Source organism: Crocodylus porosus, unplaced genomic scaffold (genome assembly GCF_001723895.1).
Source record: "Crocodylus porosus isolate Cpor-Errol unplaced genomic scaffold, CroPor_comp1, whole genome shotgun sequence".
Taxonomy (NCBI): domain Eukaryota; kingdom Metazoa; phylum Chordata; order Crocodylia; family Crocodylidae; genus Crocodylus; species Crocodylus porosus.
In genome coordinates, this window is record NW_017728893.1 from 1392054 (window position 1) to 1404303 (window position 12250).

General features: G+C 57.7%; 1 protein-coding gene across 1 annotated transcript; it reads right to left on the minus strand.

The window, feature by feature from the left end:
- Nucleotides 1-6140: 6140 nt before the first annotated feature.
- Nucleotides 6141-11923, minus strand: SF3B4 (splicing factor 3b subunit 4). The gene is made up of 6 exons (XM_019556146.1): nt 11829-11923; nt 11169-11297; nt 9788-10330; nt 9057-9251; nt 7356-7526; nt 6141-6582 (listed from the first exon to the last, which is right to left on the minus strand). The coding sequence occupies exons 1-6, from the start codon at nt 11860-11862 to the stop codon at nt 6401-6403; spliced, it is 1254 nt and encodes a 417-aa protein (XP_019411691.1). The 5' UTR covers nt 11863-11923; the 3' UTR covers nt 6141-6400.
- Nucleotides 11924-12250: the final 327 nt, after the last annotated feature.

Here is a 12250-nt window from a genome sequence, read left to right on the forward strand (position 1 = left end):
TGTGACAAGCAGCCTGGGTCATCAGCGCCTCAGGCAGGGCTCGTAGCCCACGCTGAGCTCTGATGGCCACCACACAGATGCACCCTGTCCTGGGCCCCTCTCGGGACCACGGGCCCGGCGATCATCCCTGGTACTTACACACTTGGTTTTCTGGGATTCACAAAACCCTCTGCCATGGCCCCATTAGCACGGCAGGGTGCCAGGCTCTGCCACGCTCAGCCCTGCCCCTGGCAGAAGAGGGAAAGGGGAAACTGAGGCACAGAGAGGGGAAGGGAGGTAGCCGCAGTCACCCAGCAGGACAGCAGTGGAGCTGAGCCAAATTGCCGGCCCCTCTGCACCCCGAGATCTGAGCCAGGGCTGGGACCAGGAACAGGCCGGGCCAATCTGCACTTGAAGCTGCAACTGGATCAGGCAGAGGGGCAGAAGGGCGGACTGTACCCACAAAAGCCTTTCACTAGGCCCCAAGCCCTCTGCATCCCTGAACCCCCGCCCTCCCCGGGGCAAGACCAGGCTCTCACCCCACTGCACAGGGGAGCAGAGGCAGCAATGGGAGGTGCCCAAGGCTGTACTCAGGGAGTGGGTAGCAGAGGCGGGATCTGAACTCAGGGTTTCCAAGCCAGCCCTTCTCCACCCCCAGCCGTAGCTCCCGAGACCCAGGGAGGGTGTCTGGCAGGAGCTGCTCCTTATTGCACTTTGCCCCGTCTGGACCCGATTCCAGCGTGTCCTGGAATCAGGGCCAGGAACAAGAAAGACGCTCAAGTCCCCCAGACCAGCCCAACGCCAGGGACCAGACTCCCCTCCACTGCCCAGCAGGAGGAGGGGAGGCGAAGGAGGACTGGTGCAGAGAAGAGAAAGGAAAGAGCCACCCAGTGCAGTGGGGAAGAGGGATCGGGTCCGGCAAGACCCAGCTCAGCCTGGCTGGTAACGCAGCCAGGTGAAACGGACCTGCAGGTGCGTAACCCGCATGCCGGCCGAGAAGAGACTGCAGCCCGGCGCTGCAGTGGCTGCCCGGTGATTGACAGGGCACTGAGCCTGCCTTTGCAGAGCAGCTGCCTGTCCAGGTGACGCTGCGCGGGTGACGAGGCCTCGGAGGATGTGGGTGGCCTGAAGGCCTGGCTGCAGCATTAGTTTGCTGGGGAGTGTAGGGGTCTCAGCTGAAAGCCCCCACTGCACATCCAGCTGGGTCCACCCCTCCCTGGAGTGGGAGGAGCAGGATCCTCTTTATTAAACCTTCCTTGCGGGTATTGGAGACGTTCAGCTCTGGACACATGAGAGCAGGGGGCAAAGGAACGGATGGGGCGTAGCTGCCGCACGGGCTGGGATAACTTGGCGCTAGCTTTGGACCTGGGGGAGCTGATGGCCCACAGTTTTAGCTGCCTCCCCGTTAAAGGAAGAGCTTATTCCCCTTCAATGAGGACAGGTGTGGACATGGTCTACGAACTGAGAGCCCAGTGCCCGGCTCACAGCGGTCGTGAGTGAACTTGCACCCCCCTGCCCCCCCAACCCAGAGCAGGCACCAGAGTAGCAGGATGCTACAGAGGACCAGGACACAGGCCTTGCCAGGAAAGCAGCTACAGGCCAACCCCGGGTGGCACAGGGTTGAGCATGGGGGGCATCCCAGTAGGCAGAGCAGCCAGGCCATCGGCCCCTTCTGGCCTTGGTGGATCTCACGGTGATGCCAAGTGCTTTGCTTCCAGCTCAGGGCCGAGTCAGAACCACAAAAGCAAACAGAGCCCCCCTCCAGGCCCAGCCAAGAGCAAAATGATGCCAAGACACGTTGAAATTCAGCTTCTAGAGCCCTAATACCCAACTCCTGGCTGACGCCAGGGGAGGGCTGAGCCATGCCGCTTGGCGCATGGCAGCACCCAGAAGCAAAGAGCACGGTGAGCACCGCTGAAGGGTGCACTGCCTATTTAAAGAGGTATTTAAGAGTGGATTCCTCTCCTCCCAGAAGAAATAAACCACTTCTCAACATGAAATCTTTCCCATCCAGCCCCCAAGCTGGTGATGAAGGCACAGCCAAGCTCCCTTCCTGATGGAAGGGGCATAGGCTACAGCAGCCCCCAACCCCCAGTCAGGACTCCTGGGTTCTCGAGGTGACAATTCTCCCTCTTCATCCAGTAACAGGACCTCTCCCTGCACCCCCTCCCCCTGTGGAGCTGGCAAGAGCCTAGGGGTCAGGACCGCTTCAATCCGCCTTCTCCCCAGCTGTCCCTCCAGCCAGCTGAGCCCAAGCCTCAGCACCCAGCACCCAGCTCCCTCCTGGCCTGGCTCCAGGAGCTTTCTGAGTGATGAGCTGCAGCACCAGGTGTGGGATGGGGATTGCACACGGTTTATGACCCAGCCAGAGATTTCCCTTTGGATGCTGCTGAAGGCCAGCAGCATTTCATCATTCCCTTCTCCAGGATTTTTACAGCACCGTAAATATCCCAGCAACAGCCGATCTGTCCACAACAGGGTTAAACCGGAGTTGTGGACAGATCGGCTGGTGGAAAGCAGAGGACTGTGAGGCAGGGTGCTTTTTAAAGGAGAATTACAGTAGTTCCCGGGTGCACCAGTCCTGGACCAGGTGCAAATTATGCACCTAGGCATGGGAAGTCTGGCTTGGGGGTTAGTTACCCTGTGCATGGGTACAGTCCGGGCTAGATTCGCAGGCAGCTGAGAGGTGGGGATTGGATTCATAGTTGTAGCCAGACAAGCCAGGGTCAGAAGCTGGAGACGAGGTGAGCGGAGGGGAACTGGGATCAGGGGAGCCCTTGCCTTGAAGCCAGGAGGGCTGATGGTCAAACCAGAGTCACAAGACCCAGAATCAGGGGATCGCGGTGGGTTCCTGGTGTCCGAGCTGACCAGGGGCTTGGCCTGACTTTTAAAGCCTGGAGTAGCTAGGGCCAGTGGCCTGTGGCTTATGGGGATTAGCTGCCCCCACTACCTCAGTTGGCCCAGCTGGGACCTGGGCATTGCTCCAAGCTGGAGGTAAGTGGCTCTTACTCCAGGGACGACTTGCCCTGACCCCTCGATTGGGACTGGCTTGGCCTTCGTACACCTAAATCCCTCAGCAATCTGGGTCTTGCTGGCCAAACAGACCTTGACTTCCCTTCCAGGCTCTGCTACAGACCTACTGCACATCCTCTGCCCTCTCACTTATATTGAGGCGTGAGAAGTTGCAAGGGGGGAGGTCTGGCTCAGGATGCCTCAATGGGGCCTGATTTCTGTAGCTGAAGCCTCCAGACCATGATCACCCAGCAGCCCAGGGGCAGCACCTGCTTGGGAACCTGCCCTGTTCCATGCCTGTTTTCCCACCTGAAAAACAGGGGGAAACAGGGAGGAGGGCATGAGACCAGCTAGCAACAGAGACCTGCTGAGGCATCACTGGGATCCAGGCCCAGAAGGAAACATTTGCTCATCTAAGCTGGAGAATTTCACCCCGTTCCCTGGGAGAAACACCCCCACTTCCACAAAGGCCAGCCAGGAACCCAAGGGCCAAGTGGTTCTGCCCCCACCCTCAGGAGACTGCACCACTCTCTCACCGCCCTCCCTGCCAGCAGCTGGCCCTTCCTTTCTTAAGGGAACAGGCCTGACTACGGCTCCCTTCATCCCAAGATTCAAGAGGCCTTTCTACACCTAGCATTTCCCTCCTGGGGGGTGCTTCACTATTCAGGACACTTCTTCCTGACCCACTAAATAGCTATGCAAACATGCAGACCGCCCTCCTCCACCTATGATTGCCTCTGGCCCTTTGAGACAGCATCGTGGCACTGTTAGCATTGGTACCACCTGTAAATTGGATCCTTGTTGCCCCACATGAGAAAGCAGCCGAGGAAAGGCCAATGCAGACTCACCCGCTCCCGGGATCCATGGGTCCCTGCCCTGGCTGTAGAAGCTGGAGCTGGCCAGGAGAACAGATCACCAGTCCCAGCTGCATTCGCTCTCCCACTGTCCTGCTCCTTAAAGCGGCTGCCACCATGGAGGGAGATGCACGGACCGCAGGAACCCAGGAGCCCTGCAGCTCTAGCGCCGAGCAGCTGAGCACAGCAAGACGGGCTGCCAGGCATCACTGGAGCCCAGCCACCAGCCCCTGCATTAGCTCAGCCTATTGGCCTGGTTCCCCACGTAGGCTGGGAGCCAGGGGACCGTAGCAAACCCAGAGACCTGCCTTGTTGGATCCCTTAGATCTGCTGCTGGGTAACTGGGAGCAGGCTGGCTTGGTGCCTCAGTTTTTCCAGCTGTACAATGGGGTGATATGAGCTGTTTTCCCTGCAGGAGCTCAGCCCTAGCTGACCCTTTCCCATCCTGTGTGCCAGTGGGGCTGGCTGGCTCCAATATGCTGCCATTAGGGTCCACCGCAGAAACCGTCTGTTGTGGGGTGCTACTGAAAGTGGTGATAGCAGGAGCCAGGAAGAACGGGGGTTGCACCACTAAGACCAGCCTTTGGCCTGTCAAAGGCCCCACTTTTTGCCCGTAAAGCAGGTTCTTGATGCCCCTTCCCTGCTCTTCTTTGGTCTTGGGGGAACTCAGAAACCCACCACCTAGAGACACTCAGTCCCCCCTTTGCATTTGATCTCAGGCTCCCAACACAGCCATGGGGCACACACATATTAGCCTCCAGCCAGGGACTGTGCTGGATTTCCTTCCCTCTAACCCCAAATACCCCAGACGGAGGGACAGCTAAAGCAGGTGTGTGGGTGTTGGCTGAGACATTGGCTTCCAGCTCCACCTGGAAATGACAGAGTGGAGGCGGTGGGGGGCTCGATGCAGCAGGGAGAGAAGTGGCAGCATTGGCAGAGCTGATGTGGTGTGAACATATCTGGAAGGGGCTGAGCTGTGCAGAGAGCCCTATTTCTGGATCGGTTTAATTGACAGTTGTTGGAAATAATCTCTCCAAGCTCCAGAAGGGAACAAGACTGAGTGGAGGGGAATACAGCCTGGCTTCCAGGTTTGGTTTCTGGGATCCTTCCTTTGCCCAGCACCTGAGGAGCATGGGACAGAGGCTGGCATCTACCCATGTTAGTTTGGCCACCCCTGCTTTAACCTGAGACTCAGCAGAAGTTGTGCTGTAGATGTGAGGACTCAGACAGGCAGTGGGGAGGCGCTGGAGCTGACGAAAGGGCCCTTGAAAGCAGAAGCAGACGAGACCTGTGGTCTTGTTACTAATGGAGTCTTTTCTGCTTCTAATCAGCAGAGAACAGGCTCCCTCTGCGAGAAGCCCCCGCCCTCACCCGCTATCACAAAAGGTGTGAAACTTCCCACCCTGCCACGCTGCTTTTATACCTCCCCAATTAACAGCTTGGCTTGTGCAGCCACACTGAATTCGTTAGAAGATGCTAATGATCCCGTTCTGCCCATCCACACAGCCAGCCCCACCGCTAGCAGCTCGAGGAAGGCTTTCAAATCCATTCCCTCCCTCTCCCACAACAGCCTCCAGGAGAGAGGCACAGAGCATAGGGGCTAATTTCTGCAAGGGATGCATCCAGCGCTCAGGAGAGCAGGTTTTATCCCCACTGAAGGCATGTTATTTGCATTCTGCCTTGTCCACTGCTGTTTTAAAGCAAAGGCAGCTAAGCCATGGCTTAGCAACAGTATGGACAGCCTCTGTGCAGGGCACATGGCAGATGGGGGGGAGCAGAAAGCAGATGGGACAGGGGAAGGGGATTGGGGTGGCACTCGAAGAGGGCAGAATACCTGCCAAAAACATTGGCCCGAAAGAATCCAAACCTTTACTTATATGAGGCAGAGGCAGCCCCCGGAGGTTAAAGCATTGCCAACCCCTGCTCAGACCCCAAGAGGAGCTGGCTCAGAGCTGGTCCAGAGCCAACTGGATGGAGTCTCAGGGGAGCACCATGCAGCCGGGACTCCTGCCCCACAGCCAACGGGGAGATGGGGCTCTGCTGCTTGGGACTAGGACATGCCCCCCAAGACATACCAAGACCTTGCTGTGCTCCCAACCCCCAAGTCTCCCATCCTACTACTAGCTGCAGCTCCATACACCAGACGCTGCTCCCCAAGCATGGATCTACTGCATACATGAGCCCCACACAAGGGACTGCCAAGTCCTGCATGATCCACTATCCCCAGCATACAGGAGGTGGGAAGAGGGGTTGAAGAAGGTTGTGCTACACAGCCTGAAAGAAGACTGAGCCACGTTGGCGAGAGAAACCCAGTTGGTTTATTTGCAAAGGGCTGATCGCTTGCTTTACATAGAAAAACCCTCTCATTAAAATCCTAGAGAATGAGGAAGAGAAAGAATAAGGGCTGGTCCAAGGGAGAGGAGAGGGTTGGGGGGGTTATACAACACCGATGAGGCTCCCGGGCCTGGGAACATTGGTCCGTGCACAAGCTGAGATCCAGGGACTGAAGAGGGATCTGTGGCAGGAAGGTTCTTCAGGCCTCCATGCAGCGCCTCCTATGGCAGAGGTCCTCGCAGGGGGCCCCGTGGGGGCACCGGGGGTCTCTGAGCTGGTCGCGGAGGCATTGGGACCCGCTGGTAGCCATAAGGTGGTGGCCGCGGGGGGCCGCTGTAGCCGTGGGGGGGCATCAGTGGAGGCGGCCCACGCATCCCATGGTGCGGCATGGGGCCAGGGTGACCTGCGGGGAGAGAGGATGCTGGCATTTAGCCTCAGCTCCAAGCGGAGGCTGTGGGGCAGACAGCCCCCAGAGGGCTTTCCCTTCAAGTCCACTGGCCAGGAACACTGGAGGATACTAGTGAAGCTGGGCCAGCTTACTGCTGCAGCCAAGGGGAGGCAGGCAGAGCCAAGAATAATGGACACTTGCTAATGAACCTCCTCATCTCTCTGGCAACAGGAAGGGGCATAGCCCAGTTCAACCAATGGGACAGCTGGGCAGGGATCTACCTACTACTAATCTGCATATTTAATTGCTTTTCAGTCTTGGGAACAACTTGTCAACAAATATGTCAAGGGCAAACACTATGACCTAGGTGAATAACTTTTCTGAAAAACACCGCCCCCCCTGGAAGACACAGACCAATGGACACAAGCTAGTCAAGGAAAAGTTTTGGCTGGACATAAGGAAAAACTTCTTTTCTGTACGGATAACTAGAATCTGGAACACTTCCAGCAGACATGGTCTTTAAGAGGAGGCTGGACAAATACTTCATTGAGCTCGTTTGAGCCCAATTACCTCCCGCCCATGGCAGGGGACCTGACCGGACTTGATAATCTTATAGGTCCCTTCCAATCCTTCCTTCTAACTCTGCGTAAGCCCATCTCCCCATTTCCACTTGTGGATAGGGGGCAAAATGAAGCAACGTGACCAAGGTCCCACAGTGTCAGTGTTGTCAGAGGCAGGAAGCGAATTCAGGAGTCCCATTTCTCCCCGTCTACCATGCCTGTACTTACCCATGGGGGACCCAAAGTGTGGTCCACGGGGCGGCATGCCCATAGGTGGGGGCCCCGGGTGCGGCATGCCAGGTGGTGGGCGCGGTGGCGGCTGCCCGCCAGAGCCTGGGGGTCCCGGGTGGTGCTGGCCCATGCCAGGAGGTCCATGATGCACCTGCATTGGCGGCATTCCTGGGGAGGAGACAGAGTGAGACCCTCATGGGCTCTAAGACCCACTCAAATGGAAGCTGTGATCAGGGCAGCTGCACGGCAGACCTGGCTAGGGGCACTGAACAACCACAGCTCCTGCCCGACTCCCCCAGCCTGCCAGGGGCAGGACTGGAAGTAGAAGGGACGCTCAGATCCACTAGCCCAGAGATCCCAGGAGGAAGAGACCAGCCAACTCCCACCTGGTCTCGAGCCCCATAACTGAGCTGGGCTGAGGCCTCCAAATACAGATCCGATGCCCCCATGGTACGGAGATGCCTTTACATCCTTCAGACTTGCTCTGCCCTCATCAATAACCTGCACCCCATTTCTCTGCTGGACCCATCCAGCACAGTTTCCCTCCCTACATACAGCAGACTCGAGAGCTGTATCCTGGCTGATGGACTGGGGACACTGCTAACAAACTCCCCCATCTTCCCGGCAGCAGGGAGGGGCATGGCCCAATCAAACCACCTAGGCAGCTAGGAGGGGAATCTACCAGGCAAAAAATTGCCTATTTGCTTGCTTTTCAAACTAGATCCCTTCCCCTTCCTCCACCCCAACCCCACACCCACAATCTTTTTAGCAGAAGCCTGGACACCCAGGCATACCGCTATGGGGGGTGGGGGGGAACCATTTACCGCATGTAATTGCCTACTTCGAAGGCCCCAAAGCTGGTGTGTAATTGGAGGTGACAGCTGCCATCTGGTCACCCGCAGCCCGTTCCCAGATCGCACACAAAGCCTCTTAACCAGGCGGAAAGGGAGAGGGCTGGGGGTGTGCGAGGGCGAGGCTGAGAACTGGAGTGGGGGAAAACCAAGGCATGTAAGCCATTTTGAAGGTTTTCAGATGAACTGTCCTTAACTGGCAGCCCCTGGAGGGATCCAAGAGCATAAAAAGGGGTAGGAAGACAAGGGCAGTGTTCAGCCTAGGCCTTTGGCTTCCTGGGACCATGGCTGCAGGTGCAAACACCATCTGTGCTCAAGGCACCCATTTCAACCAGAAACAAAGGTCAGGAGATCTGGCAAGAGATCCTGAACCGAGGGCCCAATCCCACCTGAGGGGGGCAGGGGGTGCCAGGCCCCCAGGCCCAATCCCAGTGTGGGTGGCCAGATGGGGGCAGTGCCAGGCTCCCAGGGACCAATCCCTAACATTCACATTCAGTCCAAGCCACGAAGCATCCAGCTGATGAAAGGCAGCTATTGCCAAAAGAAAGCAAGTGATTTAAAAATTAAGGCTCAGCAATGAGACGCATTGATCCAGACCACTCCACCCTGGCTTCCCTGCTCAGACATCTCCCACTCTAACTGAAGAGCAGGATTATTAACACCCTCATTAATAAAATCACTAAGCACTTACTCTTGCATGGGAATTTTGTCTTGAGCAGGGCTCAGTGAATCAGGCAGGAAGCCAGTGTCACTGTGCCCATTTTACAGAAAAGGGAAACCAAGTCACGTGGCATTAGTGCCCAGTCCAGCGCTCTGCCCACTAGCCCAAACTGTCCCCAACACCTACCTGGGTGATGCATCCCACCCGGTGGGAAGGGATGTGGATGTGGTGGGTGTCCTCCACTGGGTGCAGCTCCAGATGGTGGGCCAGGGGCACCAGCACCTGGTGGCATGGGCGGAGGGGGCATGGCAGGAGGCATTCCTGGGGGCATGGCTCCAGGGGGTGGCACCGGTGGGGGGAACGAGCCAGGGGGTGGGATGCCTGAGGGAGCAAAAGATCCGTGAGAACGCTTTCCCCCCCGCAAATCATCACCCCACAGGCCTGCATGCTGTAGCCCCGCCTTTCCCAGCCATGCAAGAGCCAATGGCATGGCTCAGGGGAGCAAGGCATCCCAGTGATGGGCCAATCAACTTGGGGATGGAAAGCCTTGCATTGATTGGTCCAGTACAAGAGATAACTGGTCTCAGAGTAGGTGACATGGCCAACTACCCGGGGGGCAGGCCGTGTTCCTTCCCAAGTGGGGTCAAGAACCAGGCTTGAAACCCCGGTGGCCCAAGCACAGCAAGGGGCTTGCGTTTTGAGCCCCCAGAGCTGTTCTGGGCCCCGCACATAGGCAAGACCCCGGCCAACGAATGTGCCACCCAGAGCAACAGGTACACTTGCCACATCCTTCCCTGTGGTCCAGCAAAGCCCTGGCATTGCTTCAATACCAACCCAGAGAGCAACAGCCCGTGAAAGACCCAGCCACCAACAAAGCCAAACCCCCCACTGTGGGCACAGCACAGAGATCCCCTCACCTGGTGGTGTGACCCCAGGACCCAGGGATGTGACAACCGGGGTGGGCACAGATGGCGGAGGAGGAGCATCTGCAAACAGCTGATGGGGCCGGTCAGCCTGCGAGAGAGGGTTTTGAGCGGCGAGGAGGCGCTCAGCTGCTGATCCGTGACGCTCCCCCTTGGAGTCCTTCTTGAAGGCGTAGGAGACAGTGATGGGGCGGTTGCAGAGGTACTGCCCATTCATGGCCTCAATGGCGGCGTCCGAGGCGTCAAAGCTGGCGAAGTTGATGAAGGCGTAGCCCTTGGAGTTGCCTGTGTCAGGGTCCCGCATGATCTTGGGTGTCTGCAGGATGACGCCGAAGGCGCTGAAGGTGTCATACAGCAGCTTCTCGTCGATCTCCGGGTCCAGATTGCCGATGAAGATGTTGGCACCCACATCCAGGTTCTTGTTGTGTGCCGAGGCCTTGTTCACTCGGATGGGCTTCCCGTACAGCTTGATCATGTTCATGATCTTGATGGCGTAGTCGGCATCCTCCTCGCTGAGGAACTCCACAAAGCCGTAGCCTGCAACACATCACGATTCACTGGGAAGGGATGCAGCTCTTGGGACGCACTTGAACCCCTCTCCCTGTTCTCTGCTTCCTCACGACCCCTGGCCTCATCAGCGCCAGACCCTGCTTCCTCTGCATTTCTCTCTCCTGTTGGCTCATCTGGAAGTGCCCCCTTCACACCTACCCCTACCCCAACTGCTGATGGGAGACCTTCTCTGCTCCACCTGGCACTCAGATCCACCTCAGCGCATGTATATATGATCATATAACCCAGGGATCTTTTTTTTCCCAAGTTCACTCACAACCAGCTTCTACCACGAGCCCTGATAAGTTGTATCAGTTTAACTCAGTGGGGGGAAACCTTTGTGGCAGACTAATTTGAGCGCAACCCGAGGGATGCACCTGCTACTGCACTGAAGCACTAAGAGAACTGAAACGCGCAATACGTATGTAGCCTCGAAGCTTTCTGGGCCACCTTTTCCGTTAGTCCTCAGAGCCGTCCTTCTGCCTGGCAGCTCAGGGCCCTATTCTCTGAGCACGGGTGTGTTATCACCATAGATCTCACTTCTAAAGCACCATTTACTCCCTGCTCCAGCAACATGGAAGATGACTAGGAAGACAAGGTCCTTGAAAGCCTTTCCCTAGTAGTGCGGGCTGACCCACACAAGAACTGCCAGTTACTGGGCGAGACCACAGGCCCACTTTTCCCTATCTCCCATCACACAGCAGCAGAGCGCAGACGCTGAAAGGAAAAGCGACCTAGGTCCGATCAGGGTTCTCCCCCCGTTCTTCTCTCCCTTGCTGCCTCCAGCTTTTAAAGCCCAGGTTTTACTACGATGTAGATTTCTCACCTTGGTGCTGGCCCGTGACTCGGTCTTTGGGCATATGCGTATTGACCACGGGGCCAGCCTGGAGGAAGAGCTCCCACAGCAGCGGCTCGCTGACCTTCTCGTCCAGGCCGCCGACGTAGACGGTGGCATCTTGACAGGGAGAGACGAAGAAAGGGATGTCAGTCACGGGCTTGAACAGGGGAAGGGACCAGGGCCGAGTCCTGGGGGCTCAGAGCATGACAGCAAGGGCAAAACCTTCCCCACTCCATGACACAAACCCCAGACCCTTGTTGTGGAGAAATCTGGGACCAGCAAGGCCACGTTCAAGGGGGCAGCTTACGGGACCATCCTGGTGCTGCATTAACTGGGCTGGATGGACCCACTGGGACATTGCTGATGTCCCCGAAGACTGAGAAGGGGGGTCAGTGCACGGCAACCCCCCCACCGGCAGCACGGATGGGCACGATGCAGGGTCCTCATGCAAACCCCCCAGTCCGCCCCAAGCAGGGGGGAAACCCCTGCCTGCCCATTTGGGGCGAGGGGCCTTGGCCCAGCCCGGCCTGCAGCAGCGCCCGCGCTCTAGGGGCTTAAAACCCCGACACGTGGACCTGGCCCGGGGGCGCCCCCATCACAGCAGCCGCCAGCGCCCAGGAAGGGACAGGCCCGGCCCGGGGGTCGCACCCTGGTTCCGCTCCGAGATAGGCCCAGCCGCCATCTCCTCCGCGTTGAGCCACCACCACCGCTAGGCGACCTCCGACCTTTCACCTCGTCCCCTCCCGCCACCACTTCCGGTTCCCGTCTAAGCCGGAAGTGTTCTCCTAAGCGGCTATGTTGGAATCGGGCGGAAGCTGCCCTCCGCGCGCGGGTCGGCCATGTTGGAGCCGGGCGGAAGCGGCTTGTGAAGGCCTGTGAGCCGCTGCTAATGTTAACGCTTGGTGGGACACGCTGGTAATAATAACGGTAGGTCCTAGGCTTACTGCCAATAAATAGTACGGCATCCATTTTGCAGGTGAACAAACTGAGGCCTGGAAAAAGGAAGAGACTTGCCCAGGGGCAGAGCAGCTGCTGGGTTTCAAACCTAGCACAATTCCCAAATTTACCCC